The 24,413-nt window shown below is 33.6% G+C and overlaps 1 protein-coding gene across 2 annotated transcripts in view; it reads left to right on the forward strand.

The window, feature by feature from the left end:
• The window catches only part of Cxadr (CXADR Ig-like cell adhesion molecule), a 62,717-nt gene extending 38,321 nt beyond the window's left edge, over nt 1-24,396 (forward strand). The window contains exons 5-8 of one of the 2 annotated variants that reach the window (XM_015478654.2): nt 28-150; nt 719-857; nt 1,914-2,097; nt 24,024-24,396. In XM_015478654.2, the coding sequence (XP_015334140.1) occupies nt 28-150; nt 719-857; nt 1,914-2,097; nt 24,024-24,065 (488 nt within the window). In that variant the 3' untranslated portion in view covers nt 24,066-24,396. Of the gene's footprint in view, nt 1-27; nt 151-718; nt 858-1,913; nt 6,182-24,023 lie in introns of those variants that run through there. The other variant, XM_015478652.2, reaches the window with a different exon arrangement.
• The last annotated feature ends 17 nt before the right edge of the window (nt 24,397-24,413 follow it).

The following is a 24,413-nucleotide window of genomic DNA, read 5'->3' on the forward strand; positions in this document are numbered from 1 at the left end:
CCCCCCCCCCCCCCCACTCTACCATAGAAATGACTTCACCTGTTATATCTGTAAAAAATGCCACTTCTGAGTACTCTGGGACATACAGCTGTACAGTCAAAAACAGAGTGGGCTCTGATCAGTGCCTGCTTCGCCTAGATGTTGTCCCTCGTAAGTATCTTTCTGTTTTGTTATTTTTTTACATTCTTCTTTAGTTGTCAGCAAGGGTGTATTGAGGGCATGGGGATGCCAACTTTGATCAGAACACACTTTGGCTGGGTTATTACCTTTTCTAGCCCATGGAGAGGGAAAGTACATTTTATTGATAAAACCTGCATCTTTTTAATAATGTTAAGAAGAGCCACATTCCCAGCCAAGCTTATTTTTTTATTTCGAGACAGTCTTGCCAAGTTTTATGGATGGCCGTGAACTTGTGATCCTCCAGCCTCCAAAATAGTTGAGATTACAGGTTTGCACCAGCATGCCCAGTTAGAACATTCTTATATGCCAACAAAGATAATTTTGAATATTATTTTAGTCTGGTTTTACCATTTTTATGATGGAAATATACAGTTCAGAAGAAAAGTCTTTTAATAGATTTTTCCTGCTGGATCACAAATAGCTAAGTAATTTGTCTCTTAAAAGTTAATATATGCAACAAAATCAATCAATTAGTATATATCCCATTTTCCATATCAATAGATTTTTTTTAAGTATTCTTATTAACATCTCATTCTAGCTTCAAATAGAGCTGGAACAATTGCAGGAGCTATCATAGGAATTTTGCTTGCGCTCGTGCTCATTAGTCTCATCGTCTTTTGCTGTCGTAAAAAGCGCAGAGAAGAAAAATATGAAAAGGAAGTTCACCATGATATCAGGTAATTAAATGAAAAGAGGGGCCTGACAGATTTATATCACCTGTATCTCTGAAGAATTAGTTCTCTTAAGCATCTGCAGCATGCTATTTCTTTCTGAAAATTGAGTGAAAGTGTTGGCTCCTCCCATAACACATTTCAGAGCATTTACTTTGAATTTCAAATACACTGGCCCAACCATATTTCATTATTCTCTGCCCAGATTTTCTTGTACCCCATTTTGAGAACTACTGCAAAATATCAAGACTACCTTGCCTGCCTTTTCACAATAAGATGGCAGGAATGAAGTTTTAAGAAATGGAGCAGAAGTTGAGGTTTGACCTAATTATATAAAGTGATATGGATAGTTTGTTGAACTGTTGGTAGTATAATTTTATTTTTCTAACCAGTAGATAACATATTGGATTATAGAAACTTAAAAAATAATAATACAGGACATAATTTAACACCCTTAAAGTTGCATTTGGTAGGTCTGGGGTGGGGTTTGAGCACTTATACTTTTAAAGTACACTGAAAGTTACTCAGATGTATGTCCTTTGTTGGTAGTTGATATGAAAATTCTTAAATCTCAATTCCCAGGTTTTACAGATTTAGATCTGCAAGGTTTTCAGATAGACAACTTTCATAGCCAAAAGGTTTTTTTCCCTCCCTTTCCTTTTTTTAGGGGATAAAATTTATATCTGTGGTGTTAATACTTTTAGAAAGTATTATATCACTATAATTAGATCCGCTTCATCATAGAAACTAGAATATGGAGCTACTCAAGATTTAATAAATAGAGCCTTATAAAAGCATACACATTTGTGTAGAAATCACATTTCATGTTGTGAAGTTATACACTCTTTAATCAATAAAGCGGATCAGTTAGGCTCAAATACACAGTTCATGACATTATACCTTGTTATGTTTTTGTGTGTGTGTGTCTGTGTGTCTGTGTGTGACACAAATTTTATATATTTGTATTTAAATAGAGGCCCTTCCGCATGATTCATATCTTACTCAACAGTAGATTTTTAAAAACTTGTTTATTTAACTTGCATTGTGGACTCTGCTTTCCAGGGAAGATGTGCCTCCTCCAAAGAGCCGAACATCTACTGCCAGAAGCTACATTGGCAGCAATCATTCATCCCTGGGATCCATGTCTCCTTCCAACATGGAAGGATATTCCAAGACTCAGTATAATCAAGTACCAAGCGAAGACTTTGAACGTACTCCTCAGAGTCCGACTCTTCCACCTGCTAAGGTAGCTGCCCCTAATCTAAGTCGAATGGGAGCGGTTCCTGTGATGATTCCAGCACAGAGCAAGGACGGGTCTATAGTATAGAGCCTCTTACCTCTCTTCTTTGTTCTCAGTGTTTCTTTTCTTCTCTTGATATATTAAAACCTATTCTAGTCTAAATTTTGTTACCAGCCTCAAAAAAAAAAAAAAAGTTAACCAGAAACTGTAAGAAATATGCTTCACAAAGTTTTGTTTGGTTATATTGAAACAATAAAGTTAATATAGTTAGTAAAGACAAATTCATCATCTGGAAAAGGTGGATTTTTTTAAAGAGGTTGATTTCAAAGGTATCTGAGTATTAATATATAAGCACTTTGAATATTAAATCACAGGTGAAGAAATTTGTAAACATACATGCATACTAGATTGATACTTGAATCATCTGAAAGTGGTAATTTATAATTTCTACCATTATTTTAAAGATGTTTGTCTCATTTATTTATGACTCAACAATGTCTCCCAAATTAGTAAAGAAATACCCATGGCAAAAATACTCATGTATGTTTATACTTGTTTTTCTAGCCTCTTTGAAAACGCTAAAGATGTTTGGAATATCTCCAATAATGGAAAACACTACAGTATTTTAGAAATAACTAGTTTTACTGCTAAGCTATTCATAAGCCTTGGGTAGGAAATGGTTTTTAATTGATAGACTGCTATAGGCAACAGGGCCATCATAACCTCTCTTGTATGCTCAAGAACAGAAGCATCAACAGATTCAGTTAGAACATTTGCTTCAGCTACATATAGAGTTGGCACCATTGGTCTAATAGTAGGGGCAGATTTTAAGTGTTGAATGGTCTGATGCGTTGAGGCCTATGGCCATCTGCATGTGGTGACCAGATCCAGATGTATTTCACATTGTCCAACTAAAAACTGGCTCTCCACTTTAGGTGATATTTTTCTAATAAGATAATGTTGTAATTCATTTATTATTTGACAGTTATAAATGAAAATTCCCTAATTATTGATACTAAATTTTAAGTGCTGTTTCGTTTGTTTTGGTGTATTTTTTGTTTTGGGATGCATATTATATATACTTATCTTCTTGAATGCAATTCCTGGAGGGTATTTTCATCATAGACTCAGAAATTCAATACATTTTACACAAATAAAGATCCTCCATCAATTCTGTACTGCAGACTTTGGAGGATGTACAGTTGCTGTTGTGTGGCCAAACATGTCATCGTGTAGTTTCAGCAAATCAAGTTGAGCTTTGAAAAAATTTGAGTCTTAAGTTTTGTGAAAGCAATTTATTCTTAAAAGAAAAGAAAATGGAGTAAAGGGAGTACTCCTGCCTGCCAAATGTGTTCAATAATGTTTAAGTAGAAGAAAGTGGATTTATTGTATTTCCCTTAAGATTGTGAGGGAATGTGCATATAGTAGAATGAGCCAACAGTTTTATAGTATATAAGGTCTGTAATAAATTATTTCATTAGCTCTAAAGCCTTTTCCCTAGATTTTAGTAGGGAGTTGGTTTCTGTTAATCTCTTTGGGTGCTGTGGTGGTAAATGCTACATTATGAATTAATGTTGGCATGTATTCACAATTAGGAAGAGTGTTGTGTATACTTTTTAATGGTAAACTTAAGCTGAATGTCTGCATAATGGATTAGTGTACAGTTTTACATATTTGGAAACATTTTAAGTAGATTTTTAACCTTACATAAAGTTGCTTTTTATACTTGTGTTAACATCTTCATCTGTGCCTTTTTGGGTAATTTGATTTCTATTATGATCTGGTGCCTATGAGCTAGCTATCACCTACCTGAAAGGTGCTTAGAGGTGAAGGTACTGTTTCTGAAAACACATCACTGTGACACCTTTCTACCCTCATTCTTTGAATCTTGACTCTTCCTTTCTTTTCTTTTTCAAAGTAACTTCAATAATTGTGTTCTTCATAAAAATTTAAAAACTTTAATATCCCCAATACTCTTTGACTGTGTTTCTGATTTTGAAACAGTAACTATTTTTGAATGCTAGATGTTTGGCTTGTTTTTTAAAGATATTAGGAGACTAAAACAGAACACAGACTTTAATAACAAAAGATTTTTGGCCTGTCCTATTTCTGATTTTCATATAGTGAAAATTATGCTATTAATCAAAGTAGAAATTATTATGGAGAGTATACCTGTGTAAGGTTTTCCTTATGTTAAACTCTGTATTGGATTTAACTGTAAGTAAATCAGAATCTCTTCCAAAAAGTAGTTTAGTTTAGATCCATAGCAACTGTAATCCAAAAAACAAGCTTGTGAAAAATCACTTGTGTAACCTGAACAAACCTTTCAGGTATGATTAGGTTTAGAGGACCCAGCTCAGTTTTAGGCTTAATATTTTCTTTATTTACTTTTATTGTAAATTTCACTTGATCTAAAGGTCAGATAGTACTAGTAATTTCCCAAATAATTCTCACTGTTAAATTTTAATTGAACCAGATATCAACTATTTATTCTAGAATTACTACTCATGTGATCAAATAGTTCAATAAAAAAAATTATTAAACTATTTCAACTAGAGCATAGTAATATCAGTCAAGGACAACACTGCATCTTCAAAGCAAAACTGTTTGATTCCACTTTATTCCTGAGAGACTTTAGTACCATCTTTTAAATAAGTTACATTGGATAATTTGAAGAGAAACGATATTGTGGATTAATATGGTTCTGTGTTTTGAATATGGAGTAGTTTATAGGTATTCTTATTATTATTGACCAGTGTTAGAAAGCCTCCCCACCTAAAAAAAGTCTCATTGATTATATTCACCAGTTATTGTGGGCAAATTTTCTTTATATTTAAGCTGTCTGCCAAGGATTTGTTACAGTAGAAACACAGCCTGAGTGTATCATAGGGGGAAGTTAATTGAAAACTTAAAAATCCATATAGATTACAGATACAAAGAAATATCTGATTTCTGTTAGATAATTTTAAAAATTTTAGAATGGGTCCTGGAAATTTGGATCAAGTAAAGGGGCAAGTAAACATTTTGATTAAATATAAGAAAAACTCATTGCATGAACTTGGCTATCAAATTCTGTAATATGTGGCTTATTAAAATAACTTCTCAGTCTCTTTTTGTGTGTGTGCAGCATGTAAGTTTGAAGTTACATGTGAATGTTTATAGTTTTTTTCTAATTCTCATTTCAACAGTGTTTAGGGCTTTCAGATGCCTTATTCTAGTGTAAACAGGAAAAGTCCATATTTTTTGTGGTTAATGCTTTGGTGTGTCACATATGGAGTAGTTTGTAGAAAATGTTGGCACAATTTTAGATTTTCAGTGGCTTGTGACATTATATATTATATATATATATGTATATATATATATCTTTATAACATTTCCGTGTTCACTAGTATAAATGTTCTGGGCAAGTTTTAATATTTCAAATGCCTTTGGATATTCTAGTAATAAAGGCAACATATTCTGCAATAGGATTTCATACTTATTTGCCTGCTTCAATACTAAAATAGTCTATAACTGAGCACAAACTCCTTTCATAATTGTTATAGAAGAAGCAGGGAAGAACGATAAATAAATTCTGTGAATTGTGGTTCTGTTTATTTCTCTTAAGGGAAGGCTGATCATTTATCTTATGGATATTAACATTGGTCTATTATTAATTAAAATCCAATTTTACAAAATACATATCCTATTTTGTAATTTAAGAAGACATCGATTATAAGTTGGGTTTAGTTTTCATCATGGACTCTAAAGGTTCCATCAAAGAAGAGTGAGCTCTGCTTCCTGCCAGCTTGTTTTAACAACACAAGTATTAAGAGAACCACAATTCACTGATGCACTTATTCTTGTCCCTAACTGTGAATTTTAATGGTAAATACACTTGTACTACTGAGAACTATTTTGACACTTCACATTTGCAAAATAGAGCATTGGTAATATCAGTTGCAGATTTTGTATTTAAAATTTCTGGCTTACATATCCAATGGTGCAGATTTTGAAATTTGTAAGAACAAAACTTGTTTAAAAAACCAAGAACTTGCTCTTATAGTTTTGTGACCTTGTGTACTTTTGAAATAAAACCAAGAAAGCAGTTCTCTGCCTTGTGGTGTGGCTTTATTATGCCTTTTTCAAAATGTGTACTAAAGCTTCAATATGTTATTTTTTTTTTTCCTGCTTTTCTACATGGAGGTTTCCTTTCCCCGGCCCCCATGTATCCTTTAAACAGGAAGAATAAAGATTGTAACAACCATATATCAGTGAATATGTGTCAAATATACATATTTATTTTCTCACCCCTGTGTCTTTATATGATGGTATATATTTGAGATGGACCCTCCAAAGTTATGTCATTTCAGAATTTATAATATAAATTCAGTTTTTCAGCTGAATTAAAAATAAGCACACATTTATGTATTAAATGCATAATTGAACAAAATCTCTTGGACTGGGTAATTTATAACATAATTTTTTTTCCATTTTTGAGATGGGATTTCACTGTGTAGCCCAAGCTGGTCTCAAACTTGTGGGCTCAAGTAATACTCCTGCCACAGTCTAGCTGGTGCTGGAACTACAGGCTTGTGCTGCGTTGCCTGACTGAAGAACAGAAATTTACTGCTCGTAGTTCTGGAGGCTGGGATACATGATATCATAAAGGAAGACATGCATAGATTAAGTGTCAGGTGGGGGCTTGGCTCACTCCTTCAAAAATGGCACCACTTCCTGTGTCCTCAGAAGGTTCAAGTCTCTTATGTAAGGATGTTAATTTAAAAAGGTGGAACCCTTGTGACTTGATTTTTCCCAAAGCCCTTATCTCTTAATACTATCACATTGAGTATTAAGATTTCAACATAAGAGTTTTAGGGATAACTAAAACATTCAGACCATAGCAACATCTCATTGTAGTTTAAATTAAGCTATTCTGATTGACTTTAAACACTGATTTCAGGACAACCCAGGATGGAATATTAATAATGCTTCTGTAAGAAGACATCTTCAGGAAGGCTTTGTTCATATGAGGTTTTCTCAGCCTCAGCACTACCAACATTTTTGGCTAGATATTTTTTTTGTTGTTGTAGAGAACTATTTGTAATGTAAATTGTAGGATATTTAGCAGCACCTCAGGCTTCTACCCACTAGATGCTAGTAGCACCCTAGTTCCTACTCCTATAATTGTGGTAATGAAAAGTGCCCCCAAACATTGTCAAAATGTGCCCCCAGTGTAGGCAAATCACTTCCATTTGAGAGCCAGTGGCTTTCACTAATGTGAAATTTTTCTACTCTGGGATTAAGAAATGAAAAGCACAGGACTTAGAAGTGTTTGAAAATGGCTTATTACTAGTTGCTTTACTTCAGTTTCTCAGTGTTTAAAACATAGATAAAAATATCTATATCACAAGGGTATTTACCAAACCACACAGGACATTAGAAAATTGTAAAGAGACAGAATTAGTGTAATAAGGAAAATTCTTTGTATTTATTCCTGATAGCTGAAATGTGAATGACAGAGACTTAAAAGAATCAAGATTATATAATAAAATATGCTAAGTGAAATTACTGAGTATAATTTAATTCCATTAATTTAGATCATAGTTAAAAGTCTCGTAGCTCTATACCAGATCATATTTCTGGTTCATTAAGTAACAAATAGCAAAGCTGATTAAATTGAGATGACATTGAATAAGAAGTAATTTGTCATTATAGTGTATGTCAGAGGCATACATAATTAAATGGAATTTTTAAGATGCAATCATGACAGCCATGAAAAGATAAGGAAACTAGTCCTCGAAACTAAGCTTCTGATGTATAAATCAAATGCACTTTACTGTTAGATATTTTTTTAAAATTATTTTTAAATTATATTTTTAAATTTTAAATTATTTTTTAAGTTATTAAAAATTTTAGTTTTATTAATTATTTATGGGGGGAAAAGAGTTGCCGCCCTAGGTAACCACAGAAAGAGAAGATATTATGTTCTTGATCATGGTTATTAAAAGAAGAATCTCTAAAGCTAATGAAAAGCTGAGAATTAAATATTCAGTCTAGGTAAAACAAGGACTAAGTTCTTGATCAGTTTCTTCGTTATTGCTGAGCTATGAAAATTCTAACTGTAATGGTGAATGGGAGAGGTGAGAAAAATACAGGAAATTATGGAGTTTGTCAATTCCAAACAATGTATTAGAAGCTGTTATGATCTTGGCTTGTCCTCAGCCATTCTTCCCAGTCCTAGTGGATAGATTGTATTAAAAGGTAAACATGATCATATTAAAGACAAGATCATTTTAACATGACACAAAATGCTTCTCACAGTTCATTATATTTCTCTATGGTTTATTTTCTCCATACCTCCACATAGAACTGGGTAATAGTCGTACTCAATAGCTAAGGGGCTATAGTTTATTTCTGTGAACATGCAACTTCTTCAACCAGGCAGCATCCTTTTCTTTTTTTCTTGCCCACTGCATATTTGCCCTGCAACTTTTAAATTCAAACACTCTTTTGAGCCATTTTTCCTGATTCACACCTCTGCTTCTTGAGCACACAGCTAAAGCAGGGGAACTTCTGGGCCCTCTTCATTGCCAATGAAGTCTTCTATTGCACAAAAAGTCTTTGGCATTCTAATTGTTCCACATGCTTAATATACCTCTCAGGAGTCTGAAGGTGGTTTATGTACCTCAGCCCCCAATGCCTGACCATATGACTTGCAAATTGCATAGTTAATGTTGAATGGATATTTAATAAGGAAATGAACACTTAGGGATAGGCATTCATTTATTAAGTTAGGTGTCATAGGGTCAGCAAAATGCCTGACCTGGTCTCTAAAAGGCGATTTCATGAGAAAAAAGGGTGAGTAAATACACATAGGGGGAAAACGTTATACTTGGCTTAAAAGGTGAACTTGCCCAAATATAGAATGGGGTGACCTGATTGAATAGGAGCTGTCACTAAAATAGGATTCATTACTACAAAATCTGGAGAAGTATCTTACAGTTCTAAAGACTTCCTTAGATATTACAACTGAGTAGGTCTGGGGAGAAGTCAGTGATAACTCTTCTCTGCCAGATTATTTCAATATCTGCAACTTTGGGAACCTCTGACTGATCTAAGAAATTCAGATAACTGATTTCCAAGCTCAGTCACTAATGGCAAAATATTTTTATTTCTTGCAAACATATCTGACTATATTTGTAGTATGTCTGAAAAAAACACACTGTTGCCTAATTTTTTGTAGAGTAATATTTTTTGGTATCAGAAATTAGGGAAACCTGCTTAGATATCCTAAAACACCATTTCTTAGAAGATTTTTAGTTTTCAAAAACAACAGTATTGTATCAGTTATTTTCAAGTCTTTTAAAATGGCAAATTATATGAAATGACTGTTCATTTACAGGTCATTTCTATGTGTAATTGTATTAATTTGCTAGGGCTACCATAAGAAATTGCCACAAACTTTGTGGCTTAGATACAGAAATTGAATGTGTCTTACAGTTCTGGAGGCTAGAAGTCCAGAATCAAGCAGGGTTGGTAACTTCCAAGGGACTGTGAGGGAAGGATCTATTGCTTGTAGATGGCTTGTTTCTTTTCACACTGTCTTCCTTCTATGAAAGTTGTCCAAATTTTCCCCCTTTTAAGGACACTAGTTGTGTTGGATTAGGACTCACCTTAATGACTTGATCTTAACAAGTTGTATCAGTAACAAACAAATTTATTTTCAAATAAGATCATATTTTCAGTTACTGGGGAGATTAAGACTTCAATATGGGAACTTAGGATGGTGGGGACAATTCAACTCAACAGTAATTGAATACAAATTATGAAGAGGGACTAAAAATAGTGAAAGTTGGTGTGGAACACATACCCAGAGGGTTTTCTGTTTGTTTAATTTTCAGTGATATAATAAAAATACCAACACCAGGGCTAGGGCTGGGGCTCAGCAGTAGCGCACTTGCCTGGCATGTGTGAGGCACTGGGTTCGATTCTCAGCACCACATATAAATAAATAAAATAAAGGTCTAGCAACAACTAAAAAAATATTTTTTAAAAAAATATCAACACCAGAAGTTACATCATGACCTTAAATTGTCTCCTTCTCACTCTAGGAGTATCCTGCTTATATTTCAAGTATGGATGACTATAATACACTTTTTAAACCTCACATCTGCTTGTCAAGTGACAAAGGATGGTTAGGAACTTCTTTTTATGAGTCTTGCTGACATGGTGAAACTTATTCAGGGAAGGACAGCTTTCAAGAAGTTTTTAAAGTTATTCATAGGTTTAATATAGATTTAAATATTTTTCTATAGTTTTTTAGTATTTCAAAAAGGTAATAATGCACAAAGTATAGAATGGAATGTAAGTTACCCTCCCCACTCATGTTTTCAGCTTCTGTTACTACTTGCCCTTCAAAAGGCATAACAAAATTGTTTTTTAAATTTAATTAATAGGTTATCTATTCACAGAACACAAATTCAAAAGTATGAATATATTGTGAAAAGTATGATCAATCGTATTTTATCCTTCTGGGAATGTTCTGTACACACACACACACACACACACACACACACAGACACATTGTTTTTGAGTTTGTCCTGAACATTTATTAAATGTTAAAAAGTTAACGTGAATGGATTGCTCATGAAGGATGAAGGGATATTAGGTTTTTGGTTGGAGCAATTGAGTAGAGAATTGAGGTGGGAAAGATAGGATTAGTAAATTTTAAAGTAGAAAGAGTCCTGTTATAACCTTGCAACATGTAAAATGTAAAATGTTAGAATCTAGGGAAGATGATAGTTGGCAGGTGAATCACAGACTTGAACCAAAGAAATTAGAGCTATGATTCTTCTAATGTGTGAAAGTTAAGCTAAGGAACATATTGAGTTTGAGGAGTTTATATTAGAGTATGTAGGTGGAGACACTGGAGTATATGATTTATACATATATGCATATGTATATATGATTTTTCCCATTAACATTATGTTAGCTTTTCATCACTGAGACCAAAATACCTGATGAGCAATGTAGAATAGGAAAGTTTATTTTGGGCTCATGATTTTAGAGTTTCAGTCCATGGTCAGCCAACCCCATTGAGGGCCTGAGGCAGAACATCATGGCAAATGGCTGTGAAAGAGGAAAGCTGCTCAGCTCATGGCATTAAAAAAAAAAAAAATGAAGCAGAGAGAGAACCAGTAGCCAGGGATGAGATCTAATCTCCAAAGGGATACCCCCAGTGACCTGCAGCTTTCAGCCATGCCCAGTCTACTTGTAGTTACCACACAATAGTCCCAACTATTAATCCTTCAAACAGATTAATCCACTGATAAGGTTATAACTCTCATCACTGCCTAAAAGCCTACCTCTGTACCTTGCTATGTTGGGGACCATGCTTTTGAAACATGCCAGACAATTAGACAAGCTACATTTTTATTGATGCAATGATCTGTACACCACAATTGAAGGAACCTGGTAAGGAGAAAAGTGAAGTCTGGCTCTTTTTTTTTCTTTGCCCCACTCCTCCCCATCCCAGTTATGGTAACACTTGACATGAAGTCACTGTAGTAACAACATTTTAAGTGTTCAATATACTATTGTTAATTATAGGAAGTGTTGTACAGCTGTTATCTAGAACTTAATTGTCTTTTATATATAACTGAAATATTTTACTTGTAGAATAACAACTCTTGATTTCTCCTTCTCCCCAGCTCTCAGCAACCATGATTTTACAATTTGTGTGTATGTGTGACTTTTTTATATAATTGATACAAATGGCATTACATAATATTTGTCCTTCTGTGACTGATTTCTTAGAATAATGTCCTCCAGGTTTATTCATGTTGTCACATATGAAGGACATTTCTTTTTTAAGGCCAAATAATGCTGCTTTGTATGCATATACTACATTTTCTTTATCCAGTGTATTAACATTTTGATTGTTTCCACATCTTTGCTCTTGTGAATAATTCTGCAGTGAACAAGGAGTGGAAATATCTCTTTGAGATTTTGATTTCATTTTCTTTTTGGAAAAATATCCAGAAGTGGGATTTCTGGATCATATGATAGTTCTATTTTTACCTTTTTGAGGAACCTCCGATCTGTTTTCCATAATGGCTACATCAATTTACATTTCCAAAAGTGTACAAGGGTTCCATTAATTTCCATATTTTTATCAACATTTATCTTTTGGGCTTTTTGTTTCTTTTTTTTTAAAGGTGTTAGGTGAAAAATTATGGTTTTTAAAGTTAAAGACACAGGTTAAATCCATAAGAAGGATTAAATAATCAAGAATGAGTGTGTAGAGTGAGATGAGAACCCAAGTGAGTACCCAGGGCACAAGAGAACTGAAAAGAAACTATTTTGAGAATGAAATCACTCATGACAGACAAGTTCCAGTGGAATGGTCTTGAGAATGCTGGTAAGATTTGGATCATAAATTCATTAGGCTTGGCCTATTCAGGGCATGGTACATTTTGCTGGCAAAGAGTAAGTGCTCGATAAAAGTGTATAAAGGCATGATTTGTTTCATTCCTTCTATTTTATAAATAGTAACAAACTTTCCTACTCATTTTCTACTGTTTATGGAGAATTTGGAAGCATGTGACTTCAGGAAGACATGAAGTGGCCATGGACCACTTTAGAAATTAGAACCCACCTGGTTATAGAAGCAAATAGATGACTATTTGACATAAGTTCTCCTAGATGAAAGCTGATTAAAACTGTTGCTTCCAGGTTTATTTTCTTGAAACATTATGTGCACTCTCTTGCTCAAAAGCTTTTCTACCTAACTTCTATTTTAAAGTCCAAACCTTTGCTGGGTGCAGTGGTGTATACTTATACTCACAGCTATTTGAGAGGCTAAGGGAGGCCTGCAAGTTCAAGCCAGCCTGGACAACTTAGGGAGACCCTGCCTCAAAATTAAAAAAAAAAAAAATTAAAAGGAGTGGAAACATAGCTCAGTGGTAGGGTGCTCCTGGGTTTCGTTCCTAGAGTCCCAACCTTATCCTGGCTTTTCACTTTTATAACTGACTCCACTCTCATACTTACTCTGCCCTAACACTTGCACATACCTGTGTTTATTTATTTATTTTTTCTTTAGAAAGAAATATGTCGGGCTGGGGATATGGCTCAAGCGGTAGTGTGCTTGCCTGGCATGCCCGCAGCGCTGCATTCAATCCTCAGCACCACATACAAATAAAGATGTTGTGTCCGCCGAAAACTAAAAAATAAATATTAAAAAAAAACTCTCTCTCTCCCTCTTTCTCTCTCTTTAAAAAAAAAGAAATCTATCATTTTACATATATATAAAAACATCTTAAGATAAATGCCTGAAAGGAGAGGTAATAAGTACAGTATTTTGATTGTAAAAATACTCTCGTAAAGTATGGTAGAAACTTATGGTCTTAGTGGATGAGAGTGCTTATCTCCAATCTTTATCAATACTCTACCCAAATTTCTGATCTTTCCTGATCCCAGGAGATAATGATTTTGTGGTCTAAAATTCTATGTATTTGTTCACTTGATCAATTTTTCCTTTGTCTGAACAGTATTTCTATTTTGGAGAACTGGTTTGGTATCCTTTGCCCATTTTTCTTTTGTATGATTATTCTGCTAACTTGGAGGAGTTTTAATTTTTTCCCCCTCAGGTTGTTATTTCTACTTTGCTGTTTATGGTTTTGCCCTTTCTTGACCACACAATCCTAATTCTTCCCTAAATCCCACTACCGAAGAAGCTACCTCCATATTGTTCTGATTCAATCTGACTTCTCCCTCCTTGTACCCTCAAGGAAACTGAGGTTCTCAATTCTCTGAGCAGATGTCAGACTTCTCAAAGGTGGAGACATCTTTACACCTAAATATTCAATATATAATAGATTCTCAGTAAACTTTGTTGATAATTCTAACAGCTTTGTTCTATGTACTTATTAAGTTACTGTCACATTATCCCCAACACATCGCAGTGTCTCTTATTCATTCATCGTTTTTTTTTTGTTGTTGTTGTTTTTCCAAGCTGTAGGAGTTTTCACCTAAAACAATTTTATGGAATCAGTACTAAACTAATGAAGAAAATAAATTTTCTTACACTTAAAAAGAAGATGCATCTAGGTCACGTGTGTTAGGTCAGCTGTCATACACTATTCCAAGTTGAATGTTGGCTGCTGGCACTGTGCTCTTCTAATATTGCTAAGTAGGACATCTTTCCTCTCACATAGTCCTAGAACTGTCAACAATAAGAACATTTCTAGGGAACAGAAGAATGACCCTACAATTCTGGGAGGACAGAGTGTGATACAGTTAAAACCAGTAAACTGAGTAAAAAACAGTAAACTGTTTGAAAACTACTATCTCCCAACATTCACCAGTCTTTTAATCTGACTAGGAGGGGACATTTTATGTGTTCACACAACATCTACTTTGGTACCAAAGCAATATTTAAAATACAGTGTCTTCTCCAAAGTAACCACAGATGATTTGGTATGCTGACACACAGTTTAAAATTCATTCGGCTCCACAGAATTAAAGTAAGACTATTTTAATGTTAAAATACTCAGATGTTAATGAAGAAATAAAGTTATCTCTTCCATTCCCATTTGCTCAAAAGAAAATTGTTTTAAAAATTCAGAACTACCCCCAATTATTTCATGAGAATCCTTTTTGGATCCTTTCTTTGAGAACAATTTACAGAAGCAACCAAAAAGACATTAAGATCTTGTCTCATCTGTTAAAAAACCCTGCAATGGATTCCAAGGAAATTAGGGCTGCTTTTAGGTGTAGCATTTCACCTAGATCTTAACTTGTTTGTTGTGTTTTTGCTGTGCTAGAAAGGGCTTCATCATGCTACAAGTTGGAGTTTTTCAAGGCTTGCAATGAGAAATTCATATTCCTTGCTTTTTTGGGGGGTGGGGATTACAGTACTGGGATTGAACTCAGGGTACTTGACCACTGAGCCACATCACCAGACCTACTTTGTATTTTATTAAGAGACAGGGTCTCGCTGAGTTGCTGAATGCCTCCCTTTTGCTGAGGCTGGCTTTGAACTCGCAATCCTCCTGCCTCAGCCTCCTGAGCTGCTGGGATTACACATGTGTGCCACTGCACCTGGCCTTATTCCTGGCTTTTTTGTTTTTTAAATGCAATCAACTTGGAAGGGAAAGGTTTATGCTTGCCTGTGACTTACAAAGGATTCAGTTAGAAGCAGTAAATATAAGTGTTAAGAGGTAGGGATCAGGAAATGTGGATCCTGGCTCAGCCATTGAGAAGATAAGTAACTAGCTGTTCATGAATATATATACGATAATGTGCCCAGCACAGCACTTGGCTGGTGTTTGCCATTAATATGTGGTGATTCTTATTAAAGATGAAGCTTTAGCTTTTATCTTACTTGTTTTGGTCCGTAATAGGGATGTGAAGATAATCTTTTAAGAGAACAGAGTACTGTGGCAGAGGTTAATGTACATGTTGTGTCATCCTTTCATTACCTTGATCATTATCTTGCAGACTCTCAGATTTTGCCATGAAGGACTTGCAAATGTAAAAATTAAAATTCCTGCTCCCAAGATGACAAAGCTAGAGTAGGAACAAATGCTTTGGAAAGAAAATGCTTACTTGATGAAAGATGGCATTTTAGAGGCAGGTTTGTTTTTCAAACAAGATACAGAGAAGTTGAAATCACTAAGAATGATACAGTAACAAAAACTACTATATAATACTGTTCTAGTTCAATATCATTTTATGAAAAAAAAAAAAAAAAACAAGATCCAGGAAAGTTTTGATTTCCCAAGGTCACATAGTTAGAAACAGAATCTGTGTCTCCTGATTTCTAGTCTACTATTTTCCTAGGAACCTTGAGTTCTTGGCACTAGTCCCTATGAAAACTGATAGGAAAGAATGGAATAGTGTAAGGTTTCTTCATTCCTCTCACAGTTCCCTTTGCCAAAACCAGCCAGAGAGAAGGCTTTTGGAAGGTCAGCTGACCCCCATAACTGGTGCCTACTGTCCCCTATTTGAAACATGGTCATTGCTACCCTGGACACATCGAGTGTTAGGAACCCAACTCTTCTGATATCCGTGGTGGCCTCAGTGGGGTGTATATAACGAAAGTAACCTTTGTTTTGGTACCAGTTGCTTGTGATTGTTATACTTGTTATAATTACATAATATAAGTAAATAGTACATATCAACTATGCTAAATATGATGAAGACAACATATCTAAGGAAAAATAAAATTCTGATTCTGGGAATGGGGCTGTCTATAGCTCAGTGGTAAGAGTGCTTTAAGGTCTTAGGTTTGGTTCCAGCACTGGGGGTGGGGGAACATGATTGTGCTGTCATATTGCCTTAAAAGTATATTAAATTTTCACTCTACCTAAAAGAAACCAAACTTCAAGTGAGGATCCATGTTATGGATGGAGAGTACAGAAAAAAACAGATAAACTTCTAACAACAGACCCTCCCCCCACCCCCCCTTTACTTGAAGTACTAGGCCTTGTACACATACTAGGCAAGCATTGTACTTCTAAGCTATATGCCCAGACCCAAAACATTCTTTACAGCAAGCCACTGATTTATGGTGGTCTGTCTTAGGACTTTTGAACTTTATGATGGTGCATCCTTTATGATGGTGTCATCATAAAGTGATAGGCAAAAAAAAAAAAAAAAAAAAACCAAAAAAAAAAACCCCACAAAAATTGATAAGTATTCAGCAGAAACTATATTTTGAATTAAAATGTTTTTCTGCCCCCTGGGCTAGCAATATGCAATATGATACCCTGGCAATGGAGGGCAGTGGCAGTGAGCCACAGCTGTTAGTCAGCCTTGGGGTCTCAAAATGATGCTTTATAATATACTATGTTGGTAAGCTATGGTGTTGAGTAGGTTCAGTATATTAAATGCCTTTTCAAAATCTTGATAATTTGAACTTATGATGGGTTCATCAGCATGTAACATGATCATAAGGAGCATCTGTAGAACAAAAATTGGTGACTAAAATTATATTGATGTGTTTAAACATTTAAAATATTTAAGGAATTTGTTGTATCTAATGGATCCCCATCTACATTTTTTTTTTAATTGCCTGATTGTGTCAGGGAAGAGGGACTGTAGTGTAAACCTGCATGGCAAATCTTTGTCACATCCTGCATTTTAACTTATGTATGTTTTTCTCTAGATATGGTATTTTCAGCTAAATAATCTTTTTTAGTTACCAATATCAAATTTTAAAATACAATCTATCTTATCACTGGGCACTCACTTTTATCAGAGGGATTGAACCTAGGAGTGCTATATTACTGAGCTACATCCCCACCCTTTTATTCACCTTATGTCCTAAATATTTGTGCTTTTTTCACCTAATGGCAGCTTTACTAATATGCCAGCCTAGACAGGTGTAGTTATTTTTAAAGATACAAAAAAATTGTAAACATCAGGAATACATTTATACACAGCAAGCAAAAATTCAGCAATGCAGTCTATCAGAATTTTTATAGAAAGATTTGATTATCATAATGAAATTTTCTTAATCTCTTGCCATCTTTTTTTAATATTTATTTTTTAGTTGTAGTTGGACACAATACTTTATTTATTTATTTTTATGTGGCTGAGGATTGAACCCAGGGTCTCACACGTGCTAGGTGAGCACTCTACTGCTGAGCCATAGCCCCAGCCCCTCTCTTACACTCTTTAGCAGAAAGAATTACAGGTTGCAATTAACCAGACAAAAGAAACATGAAATAGGTTTCACTTAGTAGTTTCTTTTTATTTTTTTGCAGTGCCAGGAATCAAACCCAGGGCCTTGCACATGCTAGGCAAGTGCACTGAGCTACATCCTCAGCTACCCTTTCATTTTTGATCATTATATTTTATTACTACCTCTTCTCTAGAAGTGTTTGATGGATGATTTATATTGCTGCAAAACAATGTTTGCTTCCCATTGAATTTAATCAAACAATCACACTGGCTATTTTTTCTGTTGAATTTTACAGCTTTACATATTAATTTGACTCTAATAAATGTATTATACATATATTTTCTATGAGTAAATTGAAAAAATTTTGCAGTTGTTATGAGATCAACTTGTCCATTCATTTCTGGACCTTAAAGGAATAATCCCCATTCACCCCAGATGGCATATACTGAGATACTTGATGAAAAGACTTTTTCAAAAGAGATCTATAGCTTAGTGTCTACTGGTAAAGATTGACTAAATAAATTAAGGCACATATATATGAATACTATGAAAACTCAAATTTAAGAAAGAAATCAGTTATATAAAAATATTCCATATTTTCAAATTATAACCATAAAATTAATATTTTTCATAGCATAACACACAGTGCAAGATCATATAGAAGTAAACGCTCCTTTGTTCTTTAAAATATTCATAGTAGCTACATTTTCTGAAGGGATGATAGGTAATTTTTACTTTTTTCCTTTGTGCTTCTGTGTATTTTTTAATAGAAAAAATAATAAAGAAACATTTATGATATATAATAACTACAGCATCCTAAAACTATTGAAAACACAGTGCTTCAGAGTATCACCACTAATGTTTTTCATGTTGATATAATTTACTATTCCAACAATTAGCTTTGAAGTTGGAAAACAATATCTGATGCCCTCTTGTGGTTTGTAATTTTTATGGGTAATTTTTCTTTTCATTGAAATCTGGTCTAAACCAAGAAAATACCAAAATAGTATCTATTTTATTGCTTTCTAAATGACAAAAATAATGATCATTCACTATTATTAACAGTTTAAGTTGTAATCATTACTAACAATGAAAGAACTGTATTCGCAACCCTCTACCTAGCTTCTAAAAGCCAATGTCCTGAAATACCAATGCTGGGTTAGAGCATGAGGGGCAAGTTATTTGAATATTTAATTTCCTCATCTGTAAAGATTAATATACAAAGGTTTACCATAAAATGAAAAGCACTTAGCAGTACTTAATTCACTAGATAAAATGCTTTTTATTTGTATGTACACAGATGAACCATAATGGTAACATTAGCCTGTGATAAATGTAGGTGGATTCTATTACTAGCCTTATCATACTCATTTTCACCCCTTCTGTAAACATAATAAAATTCATGCAGCATTTAATACTTACTGTACTGCAGTTTTACATTAATCATTTCATTCTACAATAAATTTATAACTATTATTACCCTCCTCTTTTGCACCTAGTTTCACCTCTCACATAAAATATCGTGGACATCTTTTCACTTCAGTAGACACAAAGCATTCTTTTATTGATTCATTCTCTTACATAGTATGAATGAGTTATAATCTTTTATTGTCACAAATGCTGCAATAAAACATTCTTTTAAAAATATTTTTTAGGGTCAGATGATGCCATTACTGTATGTTTTAGGCAAAATACTAATGAAGGGAAACTGTGTACTGTTGTACCATTGGATTAAAAAGTTAATCACAAAAAAAATATATATATATATATATATATATATATATATATNATATATATATATATTTTAGTTGTAGATGGACACAATACCTTTATTTTATTTATTTATTTTTATGTGGTGCTGAGGATCGACCTCAGTGCCTCACACAGGTGAGACAAGCGCTCTATCTCTTAGCCCCAGCCCCAGCCCCATAAAACATTCTTGCATGCCAATTTTTGTATCTTTGTGAAAGTATTTCCATAGGCTACTCAGTGATGTTGTGTTTGCATTTTCTAAAAATAAAATGCACTGAACTTGTATTAAGCATTTCAAAAAATGTCTTTGTCTTCTCTAGTTACATAGTAATAATGCTCATTATAAGAATCTAAAGATTAAAATGTAAAGTAGAAAAATAAAATTATCTGCACTTGTCCCCTTTGCCCTGCCTGAGACATTAACTACTGTAAACTTGATATTTTTTCTTCTGATAGTATATAGACATCACTCTAGACATAGCATTTTCATTGTCCCACTTGCAATATTTTGTTCTAAGTCCTTATATATTGTTATATTCTCCTTTTTCCATGGCTACATGGTATTTTCCACAGTATTTCTGAATACATGTGCATATTTTATTTAATTGTTCTTATCTTGGTGGTTACTTATTTTTGCCATCCAAAAATTTTTTTCAATAAACATATTTACCGGCCCTCTTATTTGAGTACTTCCATAGGCAAGTTTCTAGAAGTACAGTTGCTTGGTTAAAGCATATACTTCCTTCAAAAAGTTTATATACCTTTAAATCTCCACTAACACTAAAAGAATACTTATTCACATATGCTCGCCAACAATGAGATTATTATTTTTCAATTAAATTTATTTTTAACTGATAGATAAAAACATAGAAGTGTGCATACTTGTGGGAAACCATGTAGTGTTCCAATACATGTACACAATGTATTATGTTTAAACAATGTGTATTATTTTTTGTGTGTGTGGTGCTGGTGATTGAACCCAGGACCTTGTGCATGCAAGGCAAACATTCGACTAATTGAGCTATATCCCTAGCCCCAACAATGGGTATTCTTAAATGAAGGGTATTATTCTGATTACCAACTCTATTTTAACTTGTATTTAATTTCTAGTGAAGAGGATATATTTATTGGCCAGAACACTAAAATTATGTCCAGAAATAATATATTAAAACTTTAACATAGGTTGAAATAACTTTAAGCTTGTAGATTTATATTTTACAAATTTTTTATATTTTACACATAAAAACATGGTAATTTTTTTTTTGCCATGCTATGGCTAAATTGATTATGTTTCCAATTCATATGAAAGTCCTTTCTGTAGCTAGATAGTCCTTTTATTTTGTATCAGGTATTGAACCCAGAAATGCTTAACCACTGAACCATATCACCAACCTCCCTTTTTAAAAAAAAAAAAAAATTGAGACAGGATTTCACAAAATTATGGTATTGCTAAGTTGCTAAAACTGGCTTTGAACTTGTGATCCTCCTGCCTCAGGCTCCCAAGTCACTGGGATTACAGGTGTGTGCCACTATGCCCAGCTAGATATTCCTTTTTTGAGAGTAGAAAGAAAGGAATTCAATACTTTTATTTGTGCTGATTGTGTGCTTTAGAAATAAATCCCAAATCACTCTATTGCAATGATGTATCTGCTACAAATCCTAATGCTTTTTCCGAAGGGTTAAGTGTGTTTCCTTTTTTTTTTGAGATGGGAGTCTTGCTGTTACCCAGGTTGATCTCAAACTCTCCAGCTCAAGTGATCTTTCCATCTCAGACTCCCAAGCAGCTAGGACTACAGGCATGTGCCACAATGTCCAGCTGTGTTTCCATTTTGGGTCCTTATGTTATTTTAAAAATTACACATGAAAGAATCCTGGAAGATGGCCTAAAGCTATGAAATTGGGAAGGTAATGGTTTCTGCATTGATAAAGTGTACACATTTTAAACTGGAATTGCATGAGCCTTTCCTATTCCTTGTGCTTGTGTGACAACTTGCCAGAACAATATGTCAATACCATGTATGCCATCTGTAATGTAGAGATATTGTGTTTCCCTAAGAACTTCAGTGTTATTGTTTCACCCACTGGAATATAAGCAGGATGAAACTGCACAATGTTAAATCACAAAATACTTGATAACTTAAAAAAATAAGTTAAAGATTGATAAATTTGGATATTACAAAAATTACTAGATCTCTAGGAATTACTAGTTCCCTTGATGAATCATTTATAGAGTTGGCTTTCTTATTTCAATTCTTGTCCACTGATTTATGGTTTTAAGTTAATAAAATTGTTATCAACTTATTAGTCCCTTTCCAGAAATACCAGAGTGTTTTGTAATAAGGATCTGTTATTAGTAATATGGACACTTTTGTGTCTCATATTCTCATTCAATATAGCCTTTGTATTAGTCCTTTTTTCTTTTTTTTCCCAAATATGATGAACCTTATTTTTAAATTTGTTCTAACTAGTTGTGCATGATAGTAGAATGCATTTTGACATTGTACACAAATGGAGTATAACTTCTCATTCCTCTGGATGAAATATTGATCTGATATTAAACAGTCCCACAAGTTTCAAGAGTTGATAAATTTTGTAGATAATAAACAATATGATGCCAAGGCAGGAGCACTGGCTTTTTAAAAAAACCCAGCTTGTTTCTAAATCAGGAATTGTTACTTAGCTTTCTATCATCTTTGGCATTTTTAACTTTTCTAGGAGGCCTTAGCTGAACCAGGAAAATAATGGTAGTTATTATGAGGATTGAACAAAATTTTGGCACATAGTAATAAAAACAAGTTTACAGTTTACTATTGGTAAAATGAATAGAATGGCTACTCTGCCAGGTAAAATGTATGGGGTCCGTGTGTTTTTTAATCAAGTAAGAAATTATCAAAACATGATGGCCTAGTAGAATTCAACATAAATGCTTTCTTTTAGCTTATAAATCATATTTTACTGAAAAGGTAAGATAAATATTATGCTAAAAAAAGCAATAAATACTTTAGTATTAAGGCACTAGAACTTACCAAAAGAATTTGTACTTTTCAAACATCCATGTCCAATTTTAACCTTTAAAATTTAAGAGTTTCGAAGTTATGCCTACAAATATAAAACGGGGAATTAAAACAAATTATCTTTAGCATTCAGTCACAACCACTCCTGCTTGAAATAGCCTGAAAATATTTTAAAGCTGTAATTATGCAGCCATGTCTTCATTTAGAGCAGTCCTGGAATTGTGTGAAGGGGTTAGAAACATGAACTCCAAGTCCTAATTTCCATTAAAAAGGGTTTTGGTGCACTATTCTGTATAATTTAAAAAGAGATGGGGAGATTGTGCAATGGCACATACTTGTAATCCCATCTACTCAGATGGGGGTCTGAGGCAGGAGTGTATCAGAATCCAGGTCAGTCTGAGATGGGATGAAGCACAGTGGTAGAGTGCTTCAATCCCTAGTACTGCAAATAAAAAACAGGGGTGGTGGTGGTGAGGAGGATGTCTGGTAAACTTTTATACCCCAGGTTTACTAGAATTAAGATCCAAAAGCTGAGAAAGTGATGATTTCTTTCATTAATAACAGACTGGAAAAGTTATATTGATGAAGGTTTTCTATATTATTTTGATTTTAATAAAATTTTAGAATAAGGTGAAGGATAGACAGATAATAAAAGGCAAAATGTTCAACAGGTAGTAACCTAAGATGAAGTCAAACTCGGAATTAGCATTTTCTCTTAAGAGGTTGTCATTTAGTTGTCTGCACCAATGAAGCAATTTAAAGTTTGTACTGATGTGGAAGAAATAGTATGGTTTATGAAGTGTGTGTCAAAACAAACAAACAAAAAAAACCCTTTCATTCCTATACTGGCCATTATGCTTCCAATTTTCCCAAGGAACTTATACCTACAACGTAAGCAGACTAATAAATTATACTGGCCAAATCTTGTAATAAAAATACTTGAAACTTTCCAATAATTGTCTACCAAAATCTCTCATTATCACCCTAAAACTCTGTAGGACCTAAAAGAAAACAGTGAGATAAATGATAGCTAAACTTGTTTTTTATTTTAAAACTCTGTGATGCCAATTACTAGGAAAAAATTTCAGGGGAAAAAAAGTAGATATTATGGTTTAGAAATATAAGATGCTTATTGCTTAACAGAGAACAAAATTAGGACTAGAAAAGTCTCTACAGTTTGAAAATGTTTCCTCATAAAGTTAAATTCCGTCAAAATTGATTTCATATTTTCACAAAATTCAGCTACACCTTTACGATTTTTGTCCTTTTCTGTATTCTATACTTAAACAAATTAAAAAAAAATGACAACAGGAATTTTTGGAATTGCTAAGGCCATCCAATGCGTGGCTTTCATAATTAAGTCAACTAATTTAATACTAAAAATTTAAAGATGAGGGTGATGGGAAAAGTATCGCTGATCTTAGTTTTTAAAAACTTACTTTTGGAAAAAAATATCCAAACTCTTAATAGATGTGTCTCTTTTTTTCTTTTTGTAGTTCAAGTACACTTACAAGACTGATGGGATTACAGTGGTATAAATAGAAGGACTACTGAAGAATCTGAAGTACTGTAATATTTGACTTTATTTTAGACCTCTAGTAAAGACTTAAACATTAAAGTGTCCAAAAGAACATTTCTGCTTTATGTAAAGGTATAAGGCATGTAAGTCAAATGTCATATCAAAATTACCACAGGTCGAATTCTTGATTAGAAAAATCATATGTATAGTGACTGTGATAGTTAAAAGGTATTTTATTTATTTTCAATTAGTTACCACTAACAAATTTTAGGCTTTTTATATGTCGATTTTGGCATGTGACCTATGGGAGGGTATGATTAATAAATTAAAGTTGACTTTTTAAAGGAAAACTTGAAATTCTTATTGT

This window comes from Marmota marmota, unplaced genomic scaffold (assembly GCF_001458135.2).
Source record: "Marmota marmota marmota unplaced genomic scaffold, marMar, whole genome shotgun sequence".
In the NCBI taxonomy this organism is placed as follows: Eukaryota; Metazoa; Chordata; class Mammalia; order Rodentia; family Sciuridae; genus Marmota; species Marmota marmota.